General features: G+C 40.1%; 1 protein-coding gene across 9 annotated transcripts in view; it reads left to right on the top strand.

Moving 5' to 3' along the window:
- PER3 (period circadian regulator 3) overlaps nt 1-22,926 on the top strand; it is a 66,334-nt gene that overhangs the window by 41,584 nt on the left and 1,824 nt on the right. For 5 of the 9 annotated variants that reach the window (XM_060141550.1, XM_060141555.1, XM_060141554.1 and 2 more), the window contains 6 exons: nt 1,596-1,838; nt 2,176-2,846; nt 4,223-4,334; nt 17,052-17,235; nt 17,810-17,960; nt 19,167-22,905. In XM_060141550.1, the coding sequence (XP_059997533.1) occupies nt 1,596-1,838; nt 2,176-2,846; nt 4,223-4,334; nt 17,052-17,235; nt 17,810-17,960; nt 19,167-19,253 (1,448 nt within the window). In that variant the 3' untranslated portion in view covers nt 19,254-22,905. Of the gene's footprint in view, nt 1-1,595; nt 1,839-2,175; nt 2,847-4,222; nt 4,335-17,051; nt 17,236-17,809; nt 17,961-19,166; nt 22,906-22,926 lie in introns of those variants that run through there. The other 4 variants (XM_060141551.1, XM_060141557.1, XM_060141553.1 and 1 more) reach the window with 2 other exon arrangements.

Here is a 22,926-nt window from a genome sequence, read left to right as displayed (position 1 = left end):
TTAATTTTTCTCCTTATTGTGGGTTGTATTTTCCTGCTTCTTTGCATGCCTAGTCTTTGATTGGATGCCAGATACTGTGATTGGGTGCTGAATATTTCTGTATTGCTGTGAGCACCATTGAGCTTTATTCTGGGACCCAGTTAAGCAATGTGGAAACAGGTTGGTCTTTTCAGGCTTTGCTTTTAAAGTTGGTTAGGCTGGACCAGAGCAGTGTAGGGTAGGCCTAATTCTTCTCTGCTACTGAGGCAAGACCCTTCAGAGCATTCTACCCAATGCCCGGGGATTATGAGGTTTTTCTAGTCTGGCTGTTGGGAGTGAGCCCTGTTCTCCAGGTGGTGTGAGCTTCGATCTGATTCTTTCAGGTGATTTTTTTCCTCCCATCTGTGCACTGGTGAGGACTCTGGGGTCCCTGCAGCTGTCTGGAGTCCTCTCTGTGCAGCTGTCCTCTACATTTCTCTTCCTGAAAACTCCAGCCACCGTGGCCTCCCCAGACTCTCAGCTCTGCCTCTGCTCTCAGGGATCCCACAAGGCTCACCTGGTTTCCCCACCTTGCTCCTCAGAAACTCTCAAGGCAGTAAGCCGGGCAGATGTGGGGCTCACCTTGTTTTCCATCCCTTAAGAGTCACTCTCCTTTGTTACCTGATGTTCAGTGTCTTGGAACTTATTGTTTCATATATTTAGTCCCTTCCTGGTTGTTTCAGATGGGAAGGTCAGTCTAGTCCCTGTTCCTCCATCTTGGCCAAAATCCAAAGTGTTGACTTACTTCCGCTGTGTTGACTTACACTAGTCAGTGCCTGTTTCTGGAAGCAGAATGGGGGCATGCCCACCCACACCTCAGTACCACACAGCAGGGGAAAGGTGGAATGGACACTGGGAGAACCCACCAGTGTCCACCATAAAGTCTTTTGTACCTGGAAGAAGTAATGTTTAGAAGCAACTCAGCATCCATCTACAGATGCTTACTTTAGTAAAAAGTCATAAATACATCATATGTGATGCACTGATAAAAGGGATATTGTTAAATGAAAAAACACATTGCAGGCTAGTGTACAAGATTATATGCCGTTTGGGTAAACATGGAGGTGAAGAATAAGAATCTGTTTTCATGCTTATTTATAGATGTGTAAAGAAAGTAGGCAGATATATAAGGAAATAAAAGAAATGGTTTTCTGTGGGGAGAATAAATGAGAACTAGGCAGATTGTGTACAGGGATAGGGAGAAGCTACTAAATGTCTTTCTAATACATGCTGATTTTTGAACCACGTGGGTATATTACATATTAAGAAAAATAAATCCAAACATAACAATTTCTTGGAGAATTCAGGGAGATAGAAAATATTTACAATGAAAGCAAGATTTAAATAAGTATGTACCTTGAGTATTACAACTCTAAAACATATATACAAGTGTACAAAGAGTATAAAGAAAGGCAGAAAAATTAAAAATTTATCTGCTAGATTGATGAAGGTTTTATGTTCCAGCTGTTGTAATGATTGTAAACATTTCTTGAAAGATAACTAAATTAGTGAAAGTAAATAAATGCAAAATAACTGGTAGGAGTTAAAATTAAATCTGTCTTCCTCCACTTCATCAGAATTGAGTCCAGCAGAGCTTGGCACCCTGCCCTGTGAGCCCTGGACCCTCAGCACACACCCAGCTGCACTGGCCTCAGAACAGTTTAAACACACAGGGTTCACAAAAGCTGTGCTGTCAGCCCACACGCAGAAGGAAGAGCCGAGTTATGTGGATCAGTTCCGGGACAGGATTCTGTCATCGCCCTACGGCTCCTATCTTCAGCAAGAAAGCAGGAGCAAAGCTACATATTCAGATGTTCAAGGTAGTTAAAATTTTGAAAATATACTCCCTTTATCAACATAGTTGTCAAATTTATAAATCATACGTGAGTACTGGGAGATACGGCGTGGAGTATAGGAGTTTTGCTTGTAAGAAACTGATTGAGAGATACTGAAATAAGTTTATTTTATAGCAACAGCTTTTACCCAGGATCTTGTTCATCTTTTCAGAGCTATTTTCTGTCATCCCTGCAGTGGACATAGTTATTATCGGCCAATGTTTATTCCTTGTAAAATCTACTTAGAATTATCTATCAACATTGTCCTTCTCTTCTGTTCTGGCTTAGTTTTCTGTAACACGCCTTCCTCTTTACCCTTCAGGAGATTCTGCTTCCAAGCCTACCCGATCCGCTGGTTGCAGGAAGGGGAAGCACAGGCGTAAGAAGCTGCTCATGTGGTCGGACAGCAAGGGCACTAAGGATGGCTTCTGTCCCCACCTCGTAGGAGAGACCCAGGATGGACAGCCCTGGTGCCCTTCCTCCACCTCCTCTCCTTATGCCTCTAGCCCATTGCTCCAGGCTGCAGTGGTGGTTCCCAGCCAGGCACCTTGCCTCGTCCAAGCCCTTCCCCTCCCAACCATGACCTCCCTGGGGAGAGAACGTGCAGCCTCAGAAACTGCGTTGCAGAGTCTGCCTGAGCCACCTTTCCCCAATGGCTTGCAGTCTTTCCCAGCTCTGCCCTCTGCTTGCTTAGATACTTTTATGAACATCTTCCTGCATGACCCCCCTATGTGTCCTCTCTTGTTACCACCATTCTCCCCATATCCATTCTTGGGAGCAGCAGGCTCTTCTGAAATACCTGCCTCGGTATCAGCAGTGCCTCCAAATCCAGGCCCACCATCTTCAGCCATCAGCCAAAGGAGCGGCGAGGGAAAGTGGGGGACCCAGAATGAAGGGCACCCCCTCATTAACTCAAAGAGCAGCTCCCCGCTCCAGCTCGACCTGCTGCAGGAGGACAGGCCCAGATCCTGTGCATCCCCAGAAGCTGAGTATGTAAGTGACACTAACTTTCAACACACAAGAGAGAAAATAAATGTGCGTCCTCTTATTAAAATTAAGGTTTTTGCACTGAGGCTCAAGACTAATGGCCTAGATGGGTAACTGTATTACATCTGAGGTTGAGACTTTGTTCTGCAGAAACATGCAGTATATCCTTCAGACTCCATTTAAAAAGCTGCAGTGAAAGAATCTGCTGTGTCCTGAGTTCTTACATACTTTGCGAGGTTTTCCCCAAAGTGCTGTCTTTCAGATTTTCTTTGTGAACTGGATTTCCCCTCTGCTTTAAAATTTGATATCCAGGTATTAAACTTAAGTGTGCATTGCCTATAAAATGTGTTTTCTTACTTACAACTGGGGTTATGGGCTAGTTAGACAGGAACAAGCCATACTGATAAGACATGAATTGAGCAATTTTACTTTTTCAGACACAGTTGTAGGACACCAGGTCTGTATGGAGTGGGTAGGAGCTCATTTTTGTCATTAATTATCAGTAAAATAGTCAGTTTATATAGTTTTATACTTACACATGTCATTTTTTAAAACGAAAAATTTTTGGTCACTTTCCTTTAACTTTTCATCTCTTTACCTAAAATGGCATTCTCAGATTTACTTGTCAGGTTACACTTTGGGATAAGACTTTCCTATACTTAGTATAGGATCCAAGACAAGCGTGAATATTTACGCAAAGTTTTTCTTCAGTCTTCCCTTCAAGGTATAATAATGATTTTAAACAAATGTTCAGAATCTGATGATCCAAATCAAGAAAGTATGCTCGATTTTGAAAGCCTGATATTAGTACACTTGCTAGAAACCTAAGGCAAAGCCTGGGCTACGGAATCAGACCTGGCTTCCAATCCCGGCTCTGCCACAGGTTAGGTGGCTTAGCTTACACAAGATATTTAACCTTTCCATGCCTTTGTTTTCTTATTTGAAAAATGGAAAGATTAAGACTTCATGGCTTTTTCTGAGGACTAAATTAAGTAATATTTATATAGCCCTTCTCCCCATGCAGTATAAGCTTAGGATAGCTGGAACATGGTTTTGTTCACTATTATATTACTAGCGTTTTGAACAATTCTTAGAACATATAAAGTGTTCAATATATGTGTTCTGAATGACAAAAAATAATAATAAAGCACATACCTGTATGGTTCCTGGAATGTAGTAGGTGCTCAAAAAGCAGTAGTATCTTTAATGTAATAAATAAAGGAACTTTGACCACATTCCTGGGGGCAGGCTGAAAATGTTTTACTTCTCGGTTATGTATATACCTTTTTTTCTGTTTAACGTGTGAAGTTGAAGATCTGCCAGTTACTTTGTAACAGGATGCTTGAGATGTTCAAATCTTTTCTTGTGTCCTTACTTTCTAGCAACCTGTCAGTCTCAACAGTGAGAATAAGAACGATCATTTTACTACCAGTGAACTGTCTACAGTGTCACTGCATGAGGCTTCTCCGCCGGGAGCTGGTTCTGCAGCAGCAGGTAGTGGATCAAAATGACACATCCTTCACTCTGTGGTCAGGAGGTGACTAGGTAACAGGCTGTCTGGTTCTGGTCCTGGCGTGAAAGTAAAGTATTTTTTTTCTTTTTGTAAGCTTTATTGGGGTATATTTACATACAATAAATCCACCAAATTTAGGGGTGCAAATCAAGAATTCTCACAGCTTGTCTACATTCGTGTAACCGCCGCCACCGTCACCATATAGAACGTTTCCAGACTGTGACCATTCGCAGTCTGTCTGCCGCCCTGATCCTCCACCTCCTGGCAAGCACTGGTCTGCTTTCTGTCACTTTAATGCTGCTCTTTCTATAACTTCATATAGATCCACTCATCCAGTTTACAGTCTTTTGTGTCAGCATAGTGCTGTTGAGATTCATCCTTATTGTGTATGTCAGTAATTTGTTCCTTTTTATTGCCAAGTGGAATTACATTATATGGATAGCAATTCATCAGTTGATGGTTATTCGGTTGTTCCCAGTTTGGGGCTATTATGAATAATGCTGCTATGAACATTAGTGTATGAGTCTTTTTGTGGACATATGTTTTCATTTTTCTTGGGTAAATACCTCAGAGTGAAATCGCTAGGTCACATGGTAAGTATACGGTTAACTTTATAAGGAACTGCCAACTGTTTTCCAAAGTGGCTGTACCGTTTGCATTCCTATCAGCCACATATGAGAGCTCCAATTGCAGTGCATCCTGCCCAACACTGGGTATTGTCCATCATTTAAATTTTAGCCATTCCAGTGTATACACAGTGGTACCTCATTGTGGTTTTATTGACTGTTGATTAATGGTGATGGCTGTCTTCTTGTGTACTTATTTGCCATTCATATGTGTTCACATCTGTTGCTTGTTTTGGGGGGGGTGGTTTGTTAGTTTTCTTATTGAGTAGTAAGAGTTCTGTATACATCCTGGATACAAGTCTGTTATCACATACTTGTTTTGCAAAAATTTCTTCCCTGTTGTGTGCCTTGCCCTTTTTTTTGATCTTTTATTTTTATCTTCGTTTTGAAGAGCAAATGTTTTTAAATTTTGATGAAGTTCAGTTTATCAGTTTTTTCTTTTGTAAGTTGTGCCTTTTATGTCCTTTTTAAAGAAGTCCTTGCCTAACTAGAAGTCACTAAGATAGTCTCCTGTTTTCTCTTGGAAATTTTAGAGATTAAGCTTCTATATAGCTAAGTCTGTGATCCGTTTTTAGTTACTTTTTATACATGGTGTGAGCTCACCTCCTCTCATAGGCACACCAGAATTGCCACTATTTACAGAACACCTGTCGATGAAAAAGACCAGAACCTACTGCAAAAGATATTCTACAACTAAAGATTTAAAGAAGGAACCATGAGATGGGTAGGTGGTGGGCAGTCACAGTATAGGCAAGACCCATATGCTGGGTGGGTGACCCACATATGGAAGAATAACTACAATTGCAAGGTTCTCCCCAAGGAGCAAAAAGTCTGAGTCCCACATTGGGCCCCCCAGCCTGGGGGTTCTACTCCAGGAAGATGAGCCCCAAGAACTTTTGGCTTTGAAGCCCAGCGGTGCTTACTTTTGGGAGAGCCAGGGGGCTGTGGAAAATAGAGACTCCACTCTTAAAAGGCTCACACAGACTCTCACCCTCTCCAGAACCCAGGGCAGAAGCAGTAATCTGAAAGGAGCCTGGGTCAGACCCACATGCTGATCTTGGAGAGTCTCCCCAAGAGGCAGGAAGCGGTTAATTGGAGCTCACCCCTGGGGACATAGGCATGGTGACAGCCATTTCTGGGAGCTCGTTCTGCCACATGGACTCTGTTGCTGGCAAGCGCCATTTGGGAATCCTTGTTGTAGCTTATTAGCCACAGGACCCAGCCCCACCCCACCCCCAGCCCTAAGGCACCAGGACTGGGATGCCTCAGGCCAAGCAACTAACTGGGCAGGAACACAGCCCCACCCAACAGCAGACAGTCAGCCTTAAGACCCCGTGAGGCCACACCTTCCCCTGGACACAGCCCTGCCCACCAGAGGGCCAAGGACCAGACTCTACACACCACTGGACAGGCACTAGATCTGGGACACCCAGGCCCCTGCACACAGAGACCCTGGGACCTAGCTCCACCTACCAGAGGGCACACACCAGACCCAGAATCCCCTATCCCAGCCACCAATGAGCCTGTTTTTGCCTTGGAACCAGGCTCACCCAACGGTGGGCGAACACCAACCCCAGGACAACCACAGCCCCGTAGCCTATGGACCTAGCCCACACACCAGCAACCAACCTACCAGATACACAGAAATAAAAACAGCAAGTTAGGCAAAATGAGGCAACAGAGGAACATGTTCCAAGCAAAGGAATAAGATTTAAACCCCAGAAGAGCTAAGTGGAGTGGAGATAGTCCATCTGCCCAAGAAAGAGTTCAAGGTAGTGTTTGTAAAGATGATCAGAGAACTCAGAAGAAGAATGGATGAAAAGAGAGAGAAATTGGAAGTTTTTAGCAGTTAGAAAATATAAAGAACAACCAAACAGAGGTGAAGAATACAATCATTGAAATGAAAAATACACTAGAAGGAATCAACAGTAGACAAAATGGTACAGGGGAATGGACCAGTGAGGTGGAAGACAGAGTAGTGGAAATCACTGAAGATGAACAGGAAAAAGAATAAAAAGATGTGAGGACAGTGTGAGACATCTGGCACAACACCAGGCATACTAACATTCACATTTTTGAGGTTCCAGAAAGAGAAGAGAGAGAGAAAGGGGCAGAGAACATATTTGAAGATATAATAGCTGAATATATCCCTAACCTGGGAAAGGAAACATATCCAAGTCCAAGAAGAACAGAGAATCCCAAAGAGGACCACACGAAGGCACATTGCAATTAAAATGGCAAAAATTAAGGATAAATAGAGAATATAAAGAAATAATAAGTGGGAACTTCCCGAGCATGGGGAAGGAACTGGATATACAAGTCCATGAAGCTAAGAGAACACCTAATTACCTCAACACAAAAAGACCTTCTTCTCCATGACTGTCAAAAGTCAATGGCAAAGAAAGAATTTTAAAGGCAGCCAGGGGAAAAAGGATGATAACCTGCAAAGGAACCCCCATTAGGCTATCAGCAGTTTTCTCAGCAGAAACACTCTAGGCCAAGAGGGAGTGGAGTGACATTCTCAAAATACTGAAATATAAAATCTGTCAGCCAAGAATACTCTATCCAGCAAAGTTACCCTTCAGATATGAAAGAGAAATAAAGGCTTTCCCAGACAAACAAAAGCTGAGGAAGTTCATCACCACTAGACCTGCCTTACAAGAAATGTTCAAAGGAGCTCTTCTGCCTGAAATGAAAAGGCAAAAGTACACAAAACCTTGAGTTAGGTAAAATAGAATCAGAAAAATCACAACTCAGTCAGAATAGGTTTTTAAATACATTATTACAGCATAAAAGTTAAAAAGAAGGAAAGCAGCAAAAATAGCTATAGTTACTTCAATTTGGTAACAAACTCACAACTTAAAAAGGGATAATTTATGACAACTAGTACATAAAAGGGGAAGATGAAAAGGACAGACCTGTATAGGTAAATGGAGATAAGGTGCTCTCAGCATAAAAAGGACTATTTTATCTATGAGCTATTTTATGCAAACCTCATGGTAACCACATAACATAAATCTAGAGCAGAGACACGAAACATAAAAAAAAAAACCTGAGAAAAACATCATACAAAACCACCAAACCAAAATGGCAGACAGAAACACAAGGAAAAGAAACAATGGGGAAATAGAGCAACCAGAAAACAAAAGATTAAAAGGCAGTACTAAGTCCTTATTTGCCAGTAATCACCATAAATGTAAATGAGTTGAATTCATCAATCAATTCATCCAGAGTGGCTGGATGGATTACAAAACAAGACCCAACTATACACTGCCTCCAGGAGACCCATCTCAGCTCAACAGACAAACATAGACACAAAAGAAGGGATGGAAGATGATACTCCAAGCAGATGGCAGCCAAAAGAAAGTGGTATAGCCATACATATATCAGACAAAATAGACTTCAAGCCAAAAAAGGTAACAAGAGACAAGATGGACATTATATAATGATGAAGGGGACAAGTCGTCAGGAAGATATAACAGTTATTAATATTTATGCACCTAGCATAGGAGCATTAAAATATACAAAGCAATTATTAACAGACCTAAAAAGAGAAATTTGCAGCAACACAATAATAGTAAGGGACTTTAAAACTCCTCTTACATCAATGAATAGATGTCCTGTGAACAAGGAAACAGTGGCCTTAAATGAAACATTAGACCAGATGGATTCATGGATTTGTATAGTCAATTCAAATGCAGCAGAATACACATTCTTCTCAAGTCCACATAGAACTTTCTCAGGGATAGATCATCTGTTGGCACACAAAACAAGTCTCAGTGCATTTAAGAAGATGGAAATTATATCATGCATTTTTTCTAATCACAGTGGTGTGAAACTACAAATCAACTATGAGAAGAAAGCTGGAAAACTCACAAATATGTAGAGACTGAACAACATGCTACTGAACAACTACTGAGTCAATGAAGAAATCAAAGAAGAAATCAAAAAATACCTGAAGACAAATGACAATACAACATGTCAAAGCCTATGGGATGCAGCAAAAACAATACTAAGAAGAAAGTTTATAGCAATCCAGGCCTACCTCAAGAAACAAGAAAAATATCAAACAGTCTAACTTTACACCGAAAGGAACTAGAAAAAGAAGAACAAACGAAGCCCAGTCAGTAGAAGGAAGGACATAAAGATCAGGGAAGAAATGAAATAGACACAAAATTGACAAACCTTTAGCTAGACTCACTAAGAAACAAAGGGATAAAGCTCTAATAAAACCAGAAGTGAAAGAGGAGAAATATGATACCATAGAAACACAGAGGATTAGACGAGTATATTGTGAATAGCTACATGCCAACTACCTGGACAACCTAGAAGATGGGCAAATTCTTAGAATCATACAGCTTTATAAGACTGAATCATGAAGAAATGGAAAATCTTGATAGATTGATTACTAGTAAAGAGAATGAAACAGTAATCAAAGACGTCCCAAAAAAACAGAAGTCAAGGACCGGACAACTTCACAGGTGAATTCTCCCAAACATTCAAAGAAAGTTTAATACCTATGCTTTTCAAAACTCTTCCAAAAAAACTGAAGAGGGGGAAACACTTTCCACCTCATTTTACAAGGCCATCATTGCCTGATGCCAAAACCGGACAAGGACACCACACAAAAAAAGAAAATTACAGGCCAATATCTCTGATGAACCTAAATGTAAAAATCCTGAAAAAAGGTTAGCAGGGCTTCCCTGGTGGCGCAGTGGTTGCGAATCCGCCTGCCAATGCAGGGGACGCGGGTTTGTGCCCCGGTCTGGGAGGATCCCACATGCCGCAGAGTGGCTGGGCCCGTGAGCCATGGCCACTGCGCCTGCGCGTCCGGAGCCTGTGCTCCGCGACGGGAGAGGCCACAACAGTGAAAGGCCCGCGTACCGCAAAAATAAATAAATAATAATAAAATAAAATAAAATTAGGCTAAAAAAAAAAAAGGTTAGCAAATACATTTAAAGGATCATACATCATGATCAAGTGTGATTTATTCCAGGGATGCAAGGATGGTTCAGCATCCACAGATCAGTCAATGTGAAACACTGTGATTAACAGAAAGAAGGATAAAAATCAGATGATCATCTCAAGAGATGCAGAAAAAACATTTGACAAGATTCAATATCTATTTATAATTTTTAAAAACTCTCTATAAAATGGGTATAGTAGGAACATACCTCAACATAGTAAAGACCATGTATGACAGACCCACAACTAACATCATACTCAGTGGTGAAAAGCTGAAAGCTATCCTTCTAAGATCTGGAAGAAGACAAGGATGCCAACTCTCACCACTCTTACTCAACATAGTATTGGAAGTCCTAGGCAGAGCAGTTAGGCAAGAAAAAGAAACAGAAGGCATCCAAATTGTAAAAGAAGGAAAACTAACACGATTTGCGGATGATATGATTTTATATAGAGAAAACCCTAAAGACTCCACACAAAAAAAAACTACTAGAAATAATAAATGAATATAATAAATTTGCAGGGTACAAAATCAACATACAAAAACCTGTTGTGTTTCTATACACTAAAAATGAGCAGAAAGAGAAATTAAGAAAATCCCACAGTCACAACAAAAAGAATAAAATATCTAGGAATGAATTTAACAAAAAGAGGTGAAAGACCTGCATACTGAAAAATATAAGAAATTGAAGAAGATGGAAATAAATGAAAAGATGTTCCATGCTCAAGGATTAGAAGAGCTAACATTGTTAAAATGTACATACTACCTAAAGCAATCTACAGATTCAGTACAATCCCTATCAAAATCCCAAGGGCATTTTTCACAGAAATAGAGCAAAAAATTTTTAAATGTATATGGAACCACAAAAGACCTCAAATAGCCAAAGTAATCCTGAGAAGAAAGAACAAAGCTGGAGGTATCACACTCCCTGAGTTCAAGCTATATCACAAAACTGTAGTAATCAAAACAGCATGGTATTGGCAGAAAAACATAGCTCAGTGGAACAGAATTCAGAGCCCAGAAATAAACCCACACATATATGGACAATTAATTTATGACATAGGAGCAAAGAACATACAATGGAGAAAGGATAATCTCTTAAGTAAATGCCATTGGGAAAACAGGACAGCCACATACAAAAAATGGAAACTAGACCCCTGTCTCACAGCATGCACAAAAATTAACTCAAAATGAATTAAAGACTTGAATGTAAGACCCGAAACCATACAACTCCTAGATGAAAACATGCAGTACACTCTTTGACATCAGTCTTAGCGATATCTTTCTGCTAATATATCTCCTCAGTGGAAACAAAAGCTTCTGCACAGCATTAACAAAATGAAAAGACAACCTACTGTATGCGAGAAGATATTTGCAAGTCATAAGGGGTTAATATCCAAAATATATAAAGAACTCATACAACTCAACAACAAAAAAACACAACCCAATTAAAAAACGGGCAGAGGAGCTGAATAGACATTTTTCCAAAGAAGACATGTAGTTGGCCAACAAGCACATGAAAGGATGTTTAACATCACTAATTATTAGGAACTGCAGTTCAAAACCACAAAGAGATTATCACCTCATATCCATTAGAATGGCTGTTATCAAAAAGGCAAGAAATAACAAGTATTGGTAAGGACGTGAAGAAAAGAAAACCTTCATACACTGTGGGTGGGAACGTAAATTGGTGTTGCTGCTATGGAAAACATATAGAGACTCCTCAAAAAATTAATAGAATTTCAATATGATCCAGCTATTCCACTTCTGGGTATTTAGCCAAAGAAAATGAAAACGCTAATTCAAAAAGATATATGTATCCCTCTGTTCATCACAGCATTAGTTACAGTAGTCAAGATATGGAAACAATGTAAGTGCCCATCAATGGATGAATGAATAAAGAAGTGATGTATATTAAACATTTTTTAAATTTTAAAATACATCTATATACAGTACACACAATGGAGTACTATTAAGCCATAAAAAAGAGGAAACCTTGCCATTTGCAACAAGATGGATGGACTGCGAGGGTATTATGCTAGGTGAAATAAAGCAGAGGAGAAAGACAAATACTGTATGATTTCACTCATGTGTAGAATATAAAAAACAAACAGACCGAAAAAATGAAGAAAAACACAAAAACAAATACTCTGTAGGTACAGAGAACAGAATAGTGGTTACCAGAGGGAAAGGGGGATGCTAAGTGGGTAAAGGAGGTCAAATGTATGGTAATGGAATCTACATTTTTGGTGATGAGCACGCTGTAGTGTATACAGAAGTGGAAATAACAATGTACACATGAAACTTAACAACTGTCATAAACCAATGCTACCTCGATAAAAAAAAAAGATTTAAAAATAAATAAGTTGTAGAATCGGTTTCTTAATTCCTACACAAAAGCCTGCTGGGATTTTGATTGACATCATGTTGAATCTACTGACCAATGTGGGAGGAATTATTATCCTAACAGTATTGAGTCCTCTGATCCACGAGTATGATCTGTTTATTTATGTAGGTCTTTAATTTTTCTCAGCAATGTTTTGTAGTTTTCAGTGTACAGGTTACACTTACTTTGCTAAATTTATCACTAAGGATTTCATAATTTTGATGCTATTGTAAATAGCATTTTAAAATTTCAATTTCCAATTGCTTGTTGTTAGCATATAGAAAGCCAATCAAATTTTGTGTTTCGCACTTGTATTCTCAAAACTTGCCATAGTTTTACTTTTTCTTTTCTGATCTGTATACCTTAATTTATTTGTCTTTCCTTCTTGGACTGGCTAGGACCCCCAATATAGTACAGTAAGGCCCCTACATATGAACCTTCAAGTTGCGAATTTTCAAAGTGGGAACGTGCGTTCCGTCAGTATCAGGCATGAGTGACATTGTAGCTTGCCCTCCGTCTCCTACTGCTGACGGCCCTTCAGCTCTACTACCATCTCCCACCTCCTCTCCCTCCTTCAGTCAGTAGCTCTTCTTGCCTGTTCACTCGATGGCAGCCCCTGTATGCCAGCTGTTGCACTGGACTACTGTACTTTTCAAGGGACTGTACTGGAAGATTAAAAATCTTTTCTTTATTTTTTGTGTTTGTTTTTTATGCATTATTTGTGTGAAAGTATTATAAACCTATTACAGCACAGTACTATATAGCCGATTTTGTTAGTTGGGTACCTCGCTAACTTTGTTGGACTTACAAACAAATTGGACTTAGGAATGTGCTTTCAGAACGGAACTCGTTCGTATGTAGGGGACTTACTGTATTGAATAGAAGTGGTTAGACAGACATTCTTGCCTTGTTCATCGTCTTAGGGGGGAATCTGTCACAGTTTCAGTAAGTATGATGTTAAATGTATGTTTTCCTTAAATGGCCTTCAGCAAGATTGAGGAAGTTCCTTTCTGCTGCAGATTTACAGAGATGCTTTTTCTGCATCTATTTTTTAAAATCAATGTATTTATTTTTGGCTGCCTTGGGTCTTCGTTGCTGCACGTGGCTTTCTTTAGTTGTGGTGAGCAGGGGCTACTCTTCGTTGCAGTGCGTGGGCTTCTCATTAGGGTGGCTTCTCTTGTTGTGGAGCATGGGCTCTAGGCACGAGGGCTTCAGTAGTTGTGGCACGTGGGCTCAGTAGTTGTGACTCGCGGGCTTTAGAGCTCAGGCTCAGTAGTTGTGGCACACGGGCTTAGTTGCTCTGCGGCATGTGGGATCTTCCCAGATCAGGGCTCGAACCTGTGTCCCCTGCCTTGGCGGGTGAATTCTTAACCCCTGCCACCAGGGAAGCCCTTCTGCCTCTACTGAGATTAACCATATGGTTTTTCTCCCTTGTTCTGTTAATATGGTGAATTACATTAACTAATTTTCAAATATTAAATTAATCTTGTATTTGGTCATGCTATTTTATCCTTTTTATATATTACCGGATTCTATATCCTAATATTTTAAGGATTCTTGCACCTATTATGAGAAATATTGGTCCATTGTCTTCTTTTCTTATGATGTCTTTATCTGGTTTTGGTATCAGGATAATACTGGCCTAACAAAAGAAATGAGTTGGGCACTGTTCCCTCCTCTTCTGTTTTCTGGAAGAGTTTGTATTGAGTTGATATTATATCTTCCTTAGTATGGTTGGTAGAATTCACCAGTGAAGCTATCTGGGCCTGAAGTTTTCTTTATGAAAGGGTTTTTAAAAACAAATTTGATTTTTTTAATAGACATGGTTAATAGACTCAGGTTATCTATTTCTTCCAAAGAATGATCTTTGGTAATTTGTATCATTCAAGATGATACAGATCCATTGTCCATTTCATCTAAGTTGTTGAATTTATTGGCATAAAGTTATTTATAATAGTCCCTATCCTTTTAATGTCTTTAGAATTTATACTAATGTCTCCTCTCTGCTGATATTATTTCTTTTTCCTTATCATTCTGGCTCTATGTTTACCACTTTTATTAACTTTTCAAGGAAGCAACTTTTGATCTCGTTGGGTTTATTTGCTATTTTTTTTGGTCTTGTATTTTATTGATTTCTGCTCTAATCTTTATTATTTCATGTGTTTACTTTGGATTTTATTCACTCTTTTTCTAATTTCTTAAGGTGGAAGCTTAGAGCATTGATTTGAGACCCTTTTTTCCCCTCCTAATATAAACATTTAACGTTTTATATTTCCCTCTAAGCACAGCTTTAGCTGCATCCCTCAAATTTTTGTATGAGTGTTTTCATTTTCATTCAGTACAAAATATTTTATAATTTCCCTTATGTTTTCTTCTTTGACCATGGGTTATTAGACATGTATTTATTTCCTAATACTTGGGGATTTTCCAGGTATTTTATTGCTTTCTAACTTAATTGCAGTCAGACAGCATTCTTTGTATTTTTTTTAATTTACTGAGGCTTGTTTAATAGTCCAGAATTCGGTCTGTCTTGATAAATGTTTCATATGCACTTGGAAAGAATGTGTGTTCTGCAGTTGTTGAGTAGCATTCTTCTGTAAATGTAAATTTGGTCAAGTTGGCTGATAATGTTGATTCAGCCTTCTACATCCTAACTGATTTTCTATCTACTTGTTTTCTCATTTATTAAGATAAGGCTGTTAACATGTCCACCTATAATTGTGAATTTGTCTATTTTTTTCTTGCTGTTCAATCAGTTTTTGCTTCATGTATTTTGAAACTCTTTTATTAGTTGCATACACATTTAAGATTATGTGCTTTTGATGAATTGGATTCTCTGTTATGAAATGTACCTTTCTTGATGTCCACTTTGTCTGATATCAGTGTAGCTCCTCCAGCTTTATTTTGATAGTGTTTACATGGAATTTTTTTTCCATCTTTTTACTTTTATCTGTGTCTTTATATTTAAAGTTGATTTCTGGTAACCAGTGTATGGTTGGGTATTGCTTCTTTATCTATGTGACAGTCTCTGACTTTTAATTGGAGTACTTAGACCATTTACATTTAATATGATTATTGATATGATCAGGTTTAAATTAAATCTTCCATCTTGCTACTTGTTTTATGTTTGTCTCATTTGCTCGTTCTTCCTTTTTTCTCTTCCCCTCCTCCTTTTGGGTTAATTGTGTATTTTTTTTTTTTTTTTTTTTTTTGGTGGTACGCGGGCCTCTCACTGTTGTGGCCTCTCCTGTTGTGGAGCACAGGCTCCGGATGTGCAGGCTCAGCGGCCATGGCTCATGGGCCCAGCCGCTCTGCGGCATGTGGGATCTTCCCGGATTGGGGCACGAACCTGTGTCCCCTGCATCGGCAGGCAGACTCTCATCCACTGCGCCACCAGGGATGCCCAATTGTGTATTTTTAATGATTCCATTTTCTCTCCATTATTGGCCTCCCAGCTATTCTTTTATTTTTTTTTCCTTTTTTCCTTTTTTTTTTTTAGTCATTGCTCTAGGATTTACACATGCATCTTTTACTTATCCCAGTTTACCTTCACATATTATACCTATTCTATCACTTTATGTCTAAGAACCTTAACACAGAGTACTTCCATTTTCCCTCTTTTTTGCCATTTCTGTCATACACTTTACTTCACCATGTATTATAAACCCCACAATAGAAGTTTTACTGTTTTTGCCTTAAACAGTTACCTCTTAATGAGATTTTTCTAATGAGGAAAAATGTCTTTTATGTTTACCCATACCCTTTTTTAAAAAATTAGAGAGGTACTTTGTTTTGTTTTAATTGTTCCAAAGTCAATGAGAAGGACCTTGAAGGGTCCCAGGCAAGATAGGAAAGGAATGATCCATGAGGCCCCATAAGAGCCATAAAGCGCTGGGCCTTGGGATGGATGGACGGCTTCTCTGTGGTAACAGAGAACATTCAGGAACATTCTCTCCTCTGTGGTGAGGAGAGAATGTAGATAGGAGTACGTTTATGTTTGGTATCAGGAGGATGAATTTCCTTTCCAGTGGCTTCCTTTTTTTTTCTTAAAAACTAGGTGAGAGTGAGGGAGGAAATAGAGGAGTAGAAGATAATCCTGCTGGGGATAGACTAGTGTGCTGACCACAGAGCTGTACCAGGATTACAGGCTTTGTGATGATCCTCTGGTGGTGATGAATTTACTGTAGAACCAATGCACCCCGTTATACGTGACTTTCTCTGTGCCTTTGGCTACTTGGGCTTAGATAAGAACAGAATTGATAAGTGGCTTTATCAGAGTTACATTTTGATAGTTGTGGAAAATTAAAGGGAAAAAGAAGTTTCAGGTCTTGCAGAGTGCTACTGAATGAATGATGGGCTTTGGGCTCTAAGCAGAATGGCTAAGGCACGGTTCCAAATTTGTAGTTGGAAGAGTAGAACAAGGAAACAAGAAATTGAAGCTGAGAGGTTGGTGATTTTGGAGACGGAGCTGGAGATGGAGCAGTTGTGGGTGATGAGAACAAACAAGGAATGGCCTTGGGAGGAGGCTAGTTCAGGAAGACTGAGAAGGAGATCTTGGGAAGATCGAGGAACTGGAAGGCTGAGGTGACCTGGGATGATGGCTGCTCTGGGTGGTGAAGGACCCTACCAGCTAGTTGCCAAAGTCTTTGGAGAATGAGGGCCAGTTTGGCAAATCAGCCCCTGACAGGTATTTTCAAATTTTTTTGTTGTTGATTTTTGATAGGAAGCAGTGGCAGCAGCATAAACTTTGCTCCTAGTGATTATTCTTCTGAAATCTTTCAAAATGGGCAGCAGTCTCAGGATGCACAGAAAAAAGAAACATTTCCCAACTTAGCTGAAGAGTCCATCTGCAGAATGATAGAACAAACACCTGAGTGCATTCTGATGACGTATCAGGTGCCTGAGAGGTAAGAAAGCATGTTAGAAGACCCACCTTTATATAAGTGTTTTATGGTTTCTTAAGTGTGTTTTTTAATACAAAGTGATTTTTAATGTTTTTATACATATCCTTAGAGAAATGTATTTTCAAATTCATTCATTTGAAGTCAAAAGACAAATGATTTCTTAAAACAATGGTTGTAGTGGTAGTGACGGTATAAATATGTTATGTGTCCTGAGACAAGAAAACAAAGAGAGGCAGTGCTTTCCAAGACAGCCCGCAGGGACGAGAACTTTTTTTAGAGCCTGGACTTTTTTCTCTCATTCTAAAAGAAGAGAAGACCTAAAGGAAATCTGTTTCTTCCATATGACTCATTAAAACACTATACAGGTATTCGCCATCAAGAGAAAGAGGCCTAGCTTTACCAATCTGACAAGGAAATGAGTCAGTTGTTATATTTTTGATGTGTACGTCACATACTAACAAGAAATATAAAGTATATTACAAAGTGAAAAGAAGTGCTGTTCTTAGATCACAAGATAAGGACCCTGTGCCTTATTTAGGACTGTGAAGGTTTTGTTTGTTTGTTCGTTTGTTTTCAGGGTTAAAGAAATTGTACTGAAAGAAGACCTAGAAAACCTGGAAAGCATGAGGCGGTGGCAGCCGCAGTTTTCTCACGGACAAAGGGAGGAGCTGGCCAATGCGCGTTCCTGGATTCAGAGCCAGACGATCCCTCAGGAAATAGACATCCAGGTAAGCCCAGTAATAACAGCTGTCATGTGTTGCTGTTTCTGTGCCAGGTAGTGTTCTGGGCGCTTAGTGTACAGTCATCCCTCGTTTTCTGCAGGGGACTAGTTCCAGGACCCCCTGGAGTACCAAAATCTGCGGATGCTCGAGTCCCTCATGTAAAATGGCATAGTATTTGCATGTAGCCTATGCATGGCCTCCTGTATACCTTAAATCATCTCCAGATTACTTATAATACCTAATACAATGTAAATGCTATTTAAACAGTTGTAAATTCAACGTACATTCTATGTAAATAGTTGCTGGTGCACTGCAAATTTAAGTTTTGCTTTTTGGAACTTTCTGGAATTTTTTTCCCCAAGTATTTTCGATCTATGGTTGGTTGAGTCTGTGGATGTGGAACCTGCAGAGAGGGCCGACTGTGCATTGCATGATCCCGCTGAAAATCTTAATCTTCACAGTTGCTTCTGTGGTAGGTGTTATTATCCCTGCTTTACCAATAACAACAAAGTGAGGTATACAGATACTAAATAATTTGTACACTCAGCCCTCTATATCCACAGTTCAAATTTCAATCTGTAGTTGGTTGAATCCAAGGATGCGGAACCCTCGAGTGCAGAGGGCTGACTGTACCAAGTCATCTATATAAGGATTGAGCATCCACAGATTTTTGTATCCTCAGGGGGTTCAGGAGCCAAGCCCTCTGCACAGACTGAAGGACAACTGTGTAAGGGCTCAGTTCTTCAGATTTTGAATACAGGTCTTTCTGGCTCCAAGTGTTTTTTTCTTCCACCAGTTGGAATGTTACGGGGCAGTTAGGAGTAAAGACACCTGCTTTCATATGTGATTGACTGGGGAGGAGAGTATAAGATTTGCATGTCAAATATGCGTGCATGTTTGAAAAGAGTTGAATCTCAAGATGTAAGATTCACACCAGAGGATTTAGGATTTAGGATTTAGGATTCATGCCGAGCAGGAATTTCTGTGGGAAGAGTATATGAAGAATGAGCCCCAAAACAATTTAAGCAAAAGTATTTAAACAGTTGCTGTCATTTCCCTTCTAATAGTAAGGGATGAACTATAATGGATAGTCTTAGATGTGAATAAGTGGGAGAATGAGACACAGGTTGCTTGGCCGGCATTTTACTGGTTTAAACACTTTTCAGGTGACTTCACATCAAATAACCTGCCTGTTCTTGTTCCTTTTTGGAGGGCTGTGTCACTTGCGAAAACGGAGATTCAGCTGGTGATGCTGCAGAATCCTGTGGTCGGGATCCAGCAGAAGCAGCAGCTGAGTGACTCTGAAGATGCACCTGTACTCCCTCTCCAGGCCTGTGGGACAGCTAGACCTCCTTGTGATTCTCTGTAAACCCCCGGGTCTTAAATGACCATGAAGTTATCATTGAATATTAAGCTTTTTCCTTCCTGATTTTTTAACAGACATCATTTTCCTGAAGCAGACATTGTATATAGACTCTTTTCCTTGTCTTTTTCCCCAATGTATTTAAACTGTCAAATAGACTCTTTTTCTAGTTTGGCTGTCCTCTAATGAGATTGGATGACCTCTAAAGAGGTATGTGTCAAACTTTATTTCAGATGTCACCCCAAATAAATTACAGTTAGAAGTATAGCTAGAGGACTTCCCTGGTGGTGCAGTGGTTAAGAATCTGCCTGCCAATGCAGGGGACACAGGTTCGATCCCTGGTCTGGGAAGATCCCACATGCCGCGGAGCAACTAAGACCGTGCGCCACAACTACTGAGCCTGCGCTCTAGAGCCCGTGAGCCACAACTACTGAGCCCATGCACCACAACTACTGAAGCCCACGCACCTAGAGCCCGTGCTCTGCAACAAGAGAAGCCACCGCAATGAGAAGCCCGCGCACCACAACGAAGAGTAGCCCCTGCTCGCCACAACTAGAGAAAGCCCACGTGCAGCAAGAAGACCCAGTGCAGCCAAAAATAAAGTAAATAAAATAAATAAATTTATTTAAAGAAACCAAAGTATAGCTAGAAAGAGCCCCAAACCTTAGCCTCATTGATTTTGTTCTGTTGTTACATGAATCATTTCCCCCTGTTAGAGACTTCAAGAAATCCCCACTATGGGCCATGTACCTTTCCTAACAGTGTCCATAAATACAGTGCCCTCACCTGGTCTTTGCACGGTGACACATCCCTCCACAGTTAGGGTCTGACATTCCAGTTTTCTCACAACGCAACACAGATCACTTCAGCATTGACCAGTATGAAAATGTATTGTCCATTGGTGTACCGGAAATTCCTAGCTTTTAGGGTTGAATTTTGACCTTCATTTTTGTAGCCGCTTTTCCTTTTGATTTTCTACCTTCCACTGAAATTCTCAAAGTCTTGGTTAAAAATGGATCAGCTTAACAATGAGCTTATTCTTTGCGGGGGTTTAAATTAGCTTTTGCATGTGTAATGTTAAAACAAAAGAGCTTCTAGCTCAGCCAGCTTCTGACTCTTTGAAATTTTTAAATAATGATTGCAAAAAGTCTTTAAAGTCATGTAAGAGTTAATGTTGTTCTTATATGCGTATGTGTTTAAATGTTGTCTTATCAAAACCAGCAGTTAACTCTTTGTTTCCAACCAATTTACACAAAAGAATGTCTCTCAATCCCTGCCAGAGGTCTGATTGGCACTGCCTTCTTTTTGTCCTTAAATAGGGGTAAGTGTTGCCCTTAAATAGGGGTAAGGGACCTACGGGAGGTCTCTAGCCAAGAGGGTTGCAGAATCTGCCACAAATGAGGGCTTCCTGGGCCTGCTGAAGTTGTGTCTTTTAAGAAGTGACTGAGTTGTTTGCATGATAAGGGAGTCCCCTCTTCTTAGAGAAGTGATGATTCCTCCTCAAACTTGGAATGACGTGCAGTTCACACCCATGTAGATCAGAAACAGGAATAGAAGGAAATGAAGGCTGGAATAACCTTTTCTCTTTTAAATAACATGCAACAAACTAACTTACTTTTCTATTGTTGTTGTTGTGTTTTTTTGTTGTTTTTTTTGTTTTAGGAAAACACTTCTTCCTTTCAAGTTTCATAGTTTTTTATAAAATGCATCCTGCTCCTAATTATGAGAATCAACCTTTCTATCCACAATGCTGCTGGACTCTGATTCTCAAGCCTCGTAGCTTAGATTTACTTTCTAAAGTGGAACAGACGGCTCTCGAATCTGCAGGGGATTGGTTCCAGGACCCCCTCGCAGATGCTAAAATCCATGGATGCTCGAGCCCCTTCTATAACGTGGTGGTGCAGTCAGCCCTCTGTACCCACGGATCCGCGCCCAGGATTCCACACCCCTCCCCGATTCTCCCCACCAGGAATACGGGGGGCCAACTCTAGCTTCCTAGAAGGTAAATCTTTCTTCAGGGGTCAGAACCATTTTCAAATGATGCCCGTGACATTTCCTGGAATTTTCTCACTTTAAGCTGTTCATGCCCATATTCCTGTCTTATGAATAGAGAACTCTCCTATTCTGCTCCATCTCGATTGTTAAATGATCTCTGAAGCCCTTGTTGTGTTGGTCCAGTTGTGTGGTATTTTTGCCCTTGGTGAAAAATCAAATTTTACAAAATGAACCAGCCTGGATATTGTCCATCAGTAGAATCGCTGTGACCTTCTGTAGTGATAACCTTGTTAATTTTTTTAAATTAAAAATGACATGGGGCAATCAGAGGACTGTTCTGCATTTGTGAACATGTTTTTTAAACCTGACCTTCTCTAATATAAGCCCTCTTTTCGATTCTTCCTGGATGTTTGTTTTATCGACATTTGCTTATTTCTTTGCCTTACTACACGTTTAGGGTCAATTTAAAATTGGTGCTTGTTGTAAGCAGATCTATAAAACCATTTGTAGTTTTGATACTTTGATAAGTCGCCGAATCATCATGTTTAGAGTTTGGACCATGATGCTTCTACTGCTGAGGATGAGCAGACAAGGTTCAGCAGTGCGGCTGCCGCCCCCCAGGGGGGCTCCCCCCAAGTTTAAACAGTTGTTCAAGTTTATTAACTTTTTGTATCGATAACTATAGAAATTGGTAATAAAAATGTATACTGTAGGCTTCAGTGTTTACAGAAATGTTACCAAAAAGCTGTATTTTCTTGGATGAGAGGTCAGGATTTATGAACAACAGAATGCGGTGCGAACGGAATCGTTTTACAATTAAGTGCAACTTCAGCATAACTCACAAGGTAAATTTAATCCAAATGGAAATTTTCTTTTAACTGAGTTTATAATTAACTGTGAATTTACTTGTTTTTAATGGTTATGAATATTTTAATCGGGTATCTTTTTTAAGCAAAAACAATAAACGGTATACATGTAAAACTTGAGAAATTTCTTGCACTGCATCAACAAACCTTTGCCCTGAATGTGTATTTTATATCATTGAGGAATATTTACTGAGATTGAGAGACACTGCAGGGTGCTCACGTTAGGGTCACTCTGTGTCTGCGTCTCTGTCATCTCTGCGTCCAAGGTCCTGCTCGGTGACAACACAGCATTTAGTCCTCACTTCAGCACTGGGAGGAGCTTATTGGGTTCTGAGCAAATGTACATGTTTTTTAATACCAATTTTTTTATTTTTGGCTGTGTTGAGTCTTTGTTTCTCTAGTTGCAGTGAGTGGGGGCTACTCATCGTTGCAGTGCACAGGCTTCTCATTGCAGTGGCTTGTCTTGTAGCGGAGTGTGGGCTCTGGGCATGCAGCTTCAGTAGTTGTGGCTCACGGGCTCTAGAGCGCAGGCTCGGTAGTTGTGGCTCGCGGGCTCTAGAGCGCAGGCTCAGTAGTTGTGGTACACGGGCTTAGTTGCTCCGCGGCATGTGGGATCTTCCCAGACCAGGGCTCGAACCCATGTCCCCTGCGTTGGCAGGTGGATTCTTAACCACTGCGCCACAAGGGAAGTCCCTTTAATACTCATTTTAATGCCTCATTTACAAAATTTAGTTATCAAGATTACTCT

The sequence above is a fragment of the Lagenorhynchus albirostris genome, chromosome 2 (genome assembly GCF_949774975.1).
Source record: "Lagenorhynchus albirostris chromosome 2, mLagAlb1.1, whole genome shotgun sequence".
In the NCBI taxonomy this organism is placed as follows: Eukaryota; Metazoa; Chordata; class Mammalia; order Artiodactyla; family Delphinidae; genus Lagenorhynchus; species Lagenorhynchus albirostris.
Note: the sequence above shows the minus strand (reverse complement) of the source record. Positions and strands in the feature narration are given on the sequence as shown.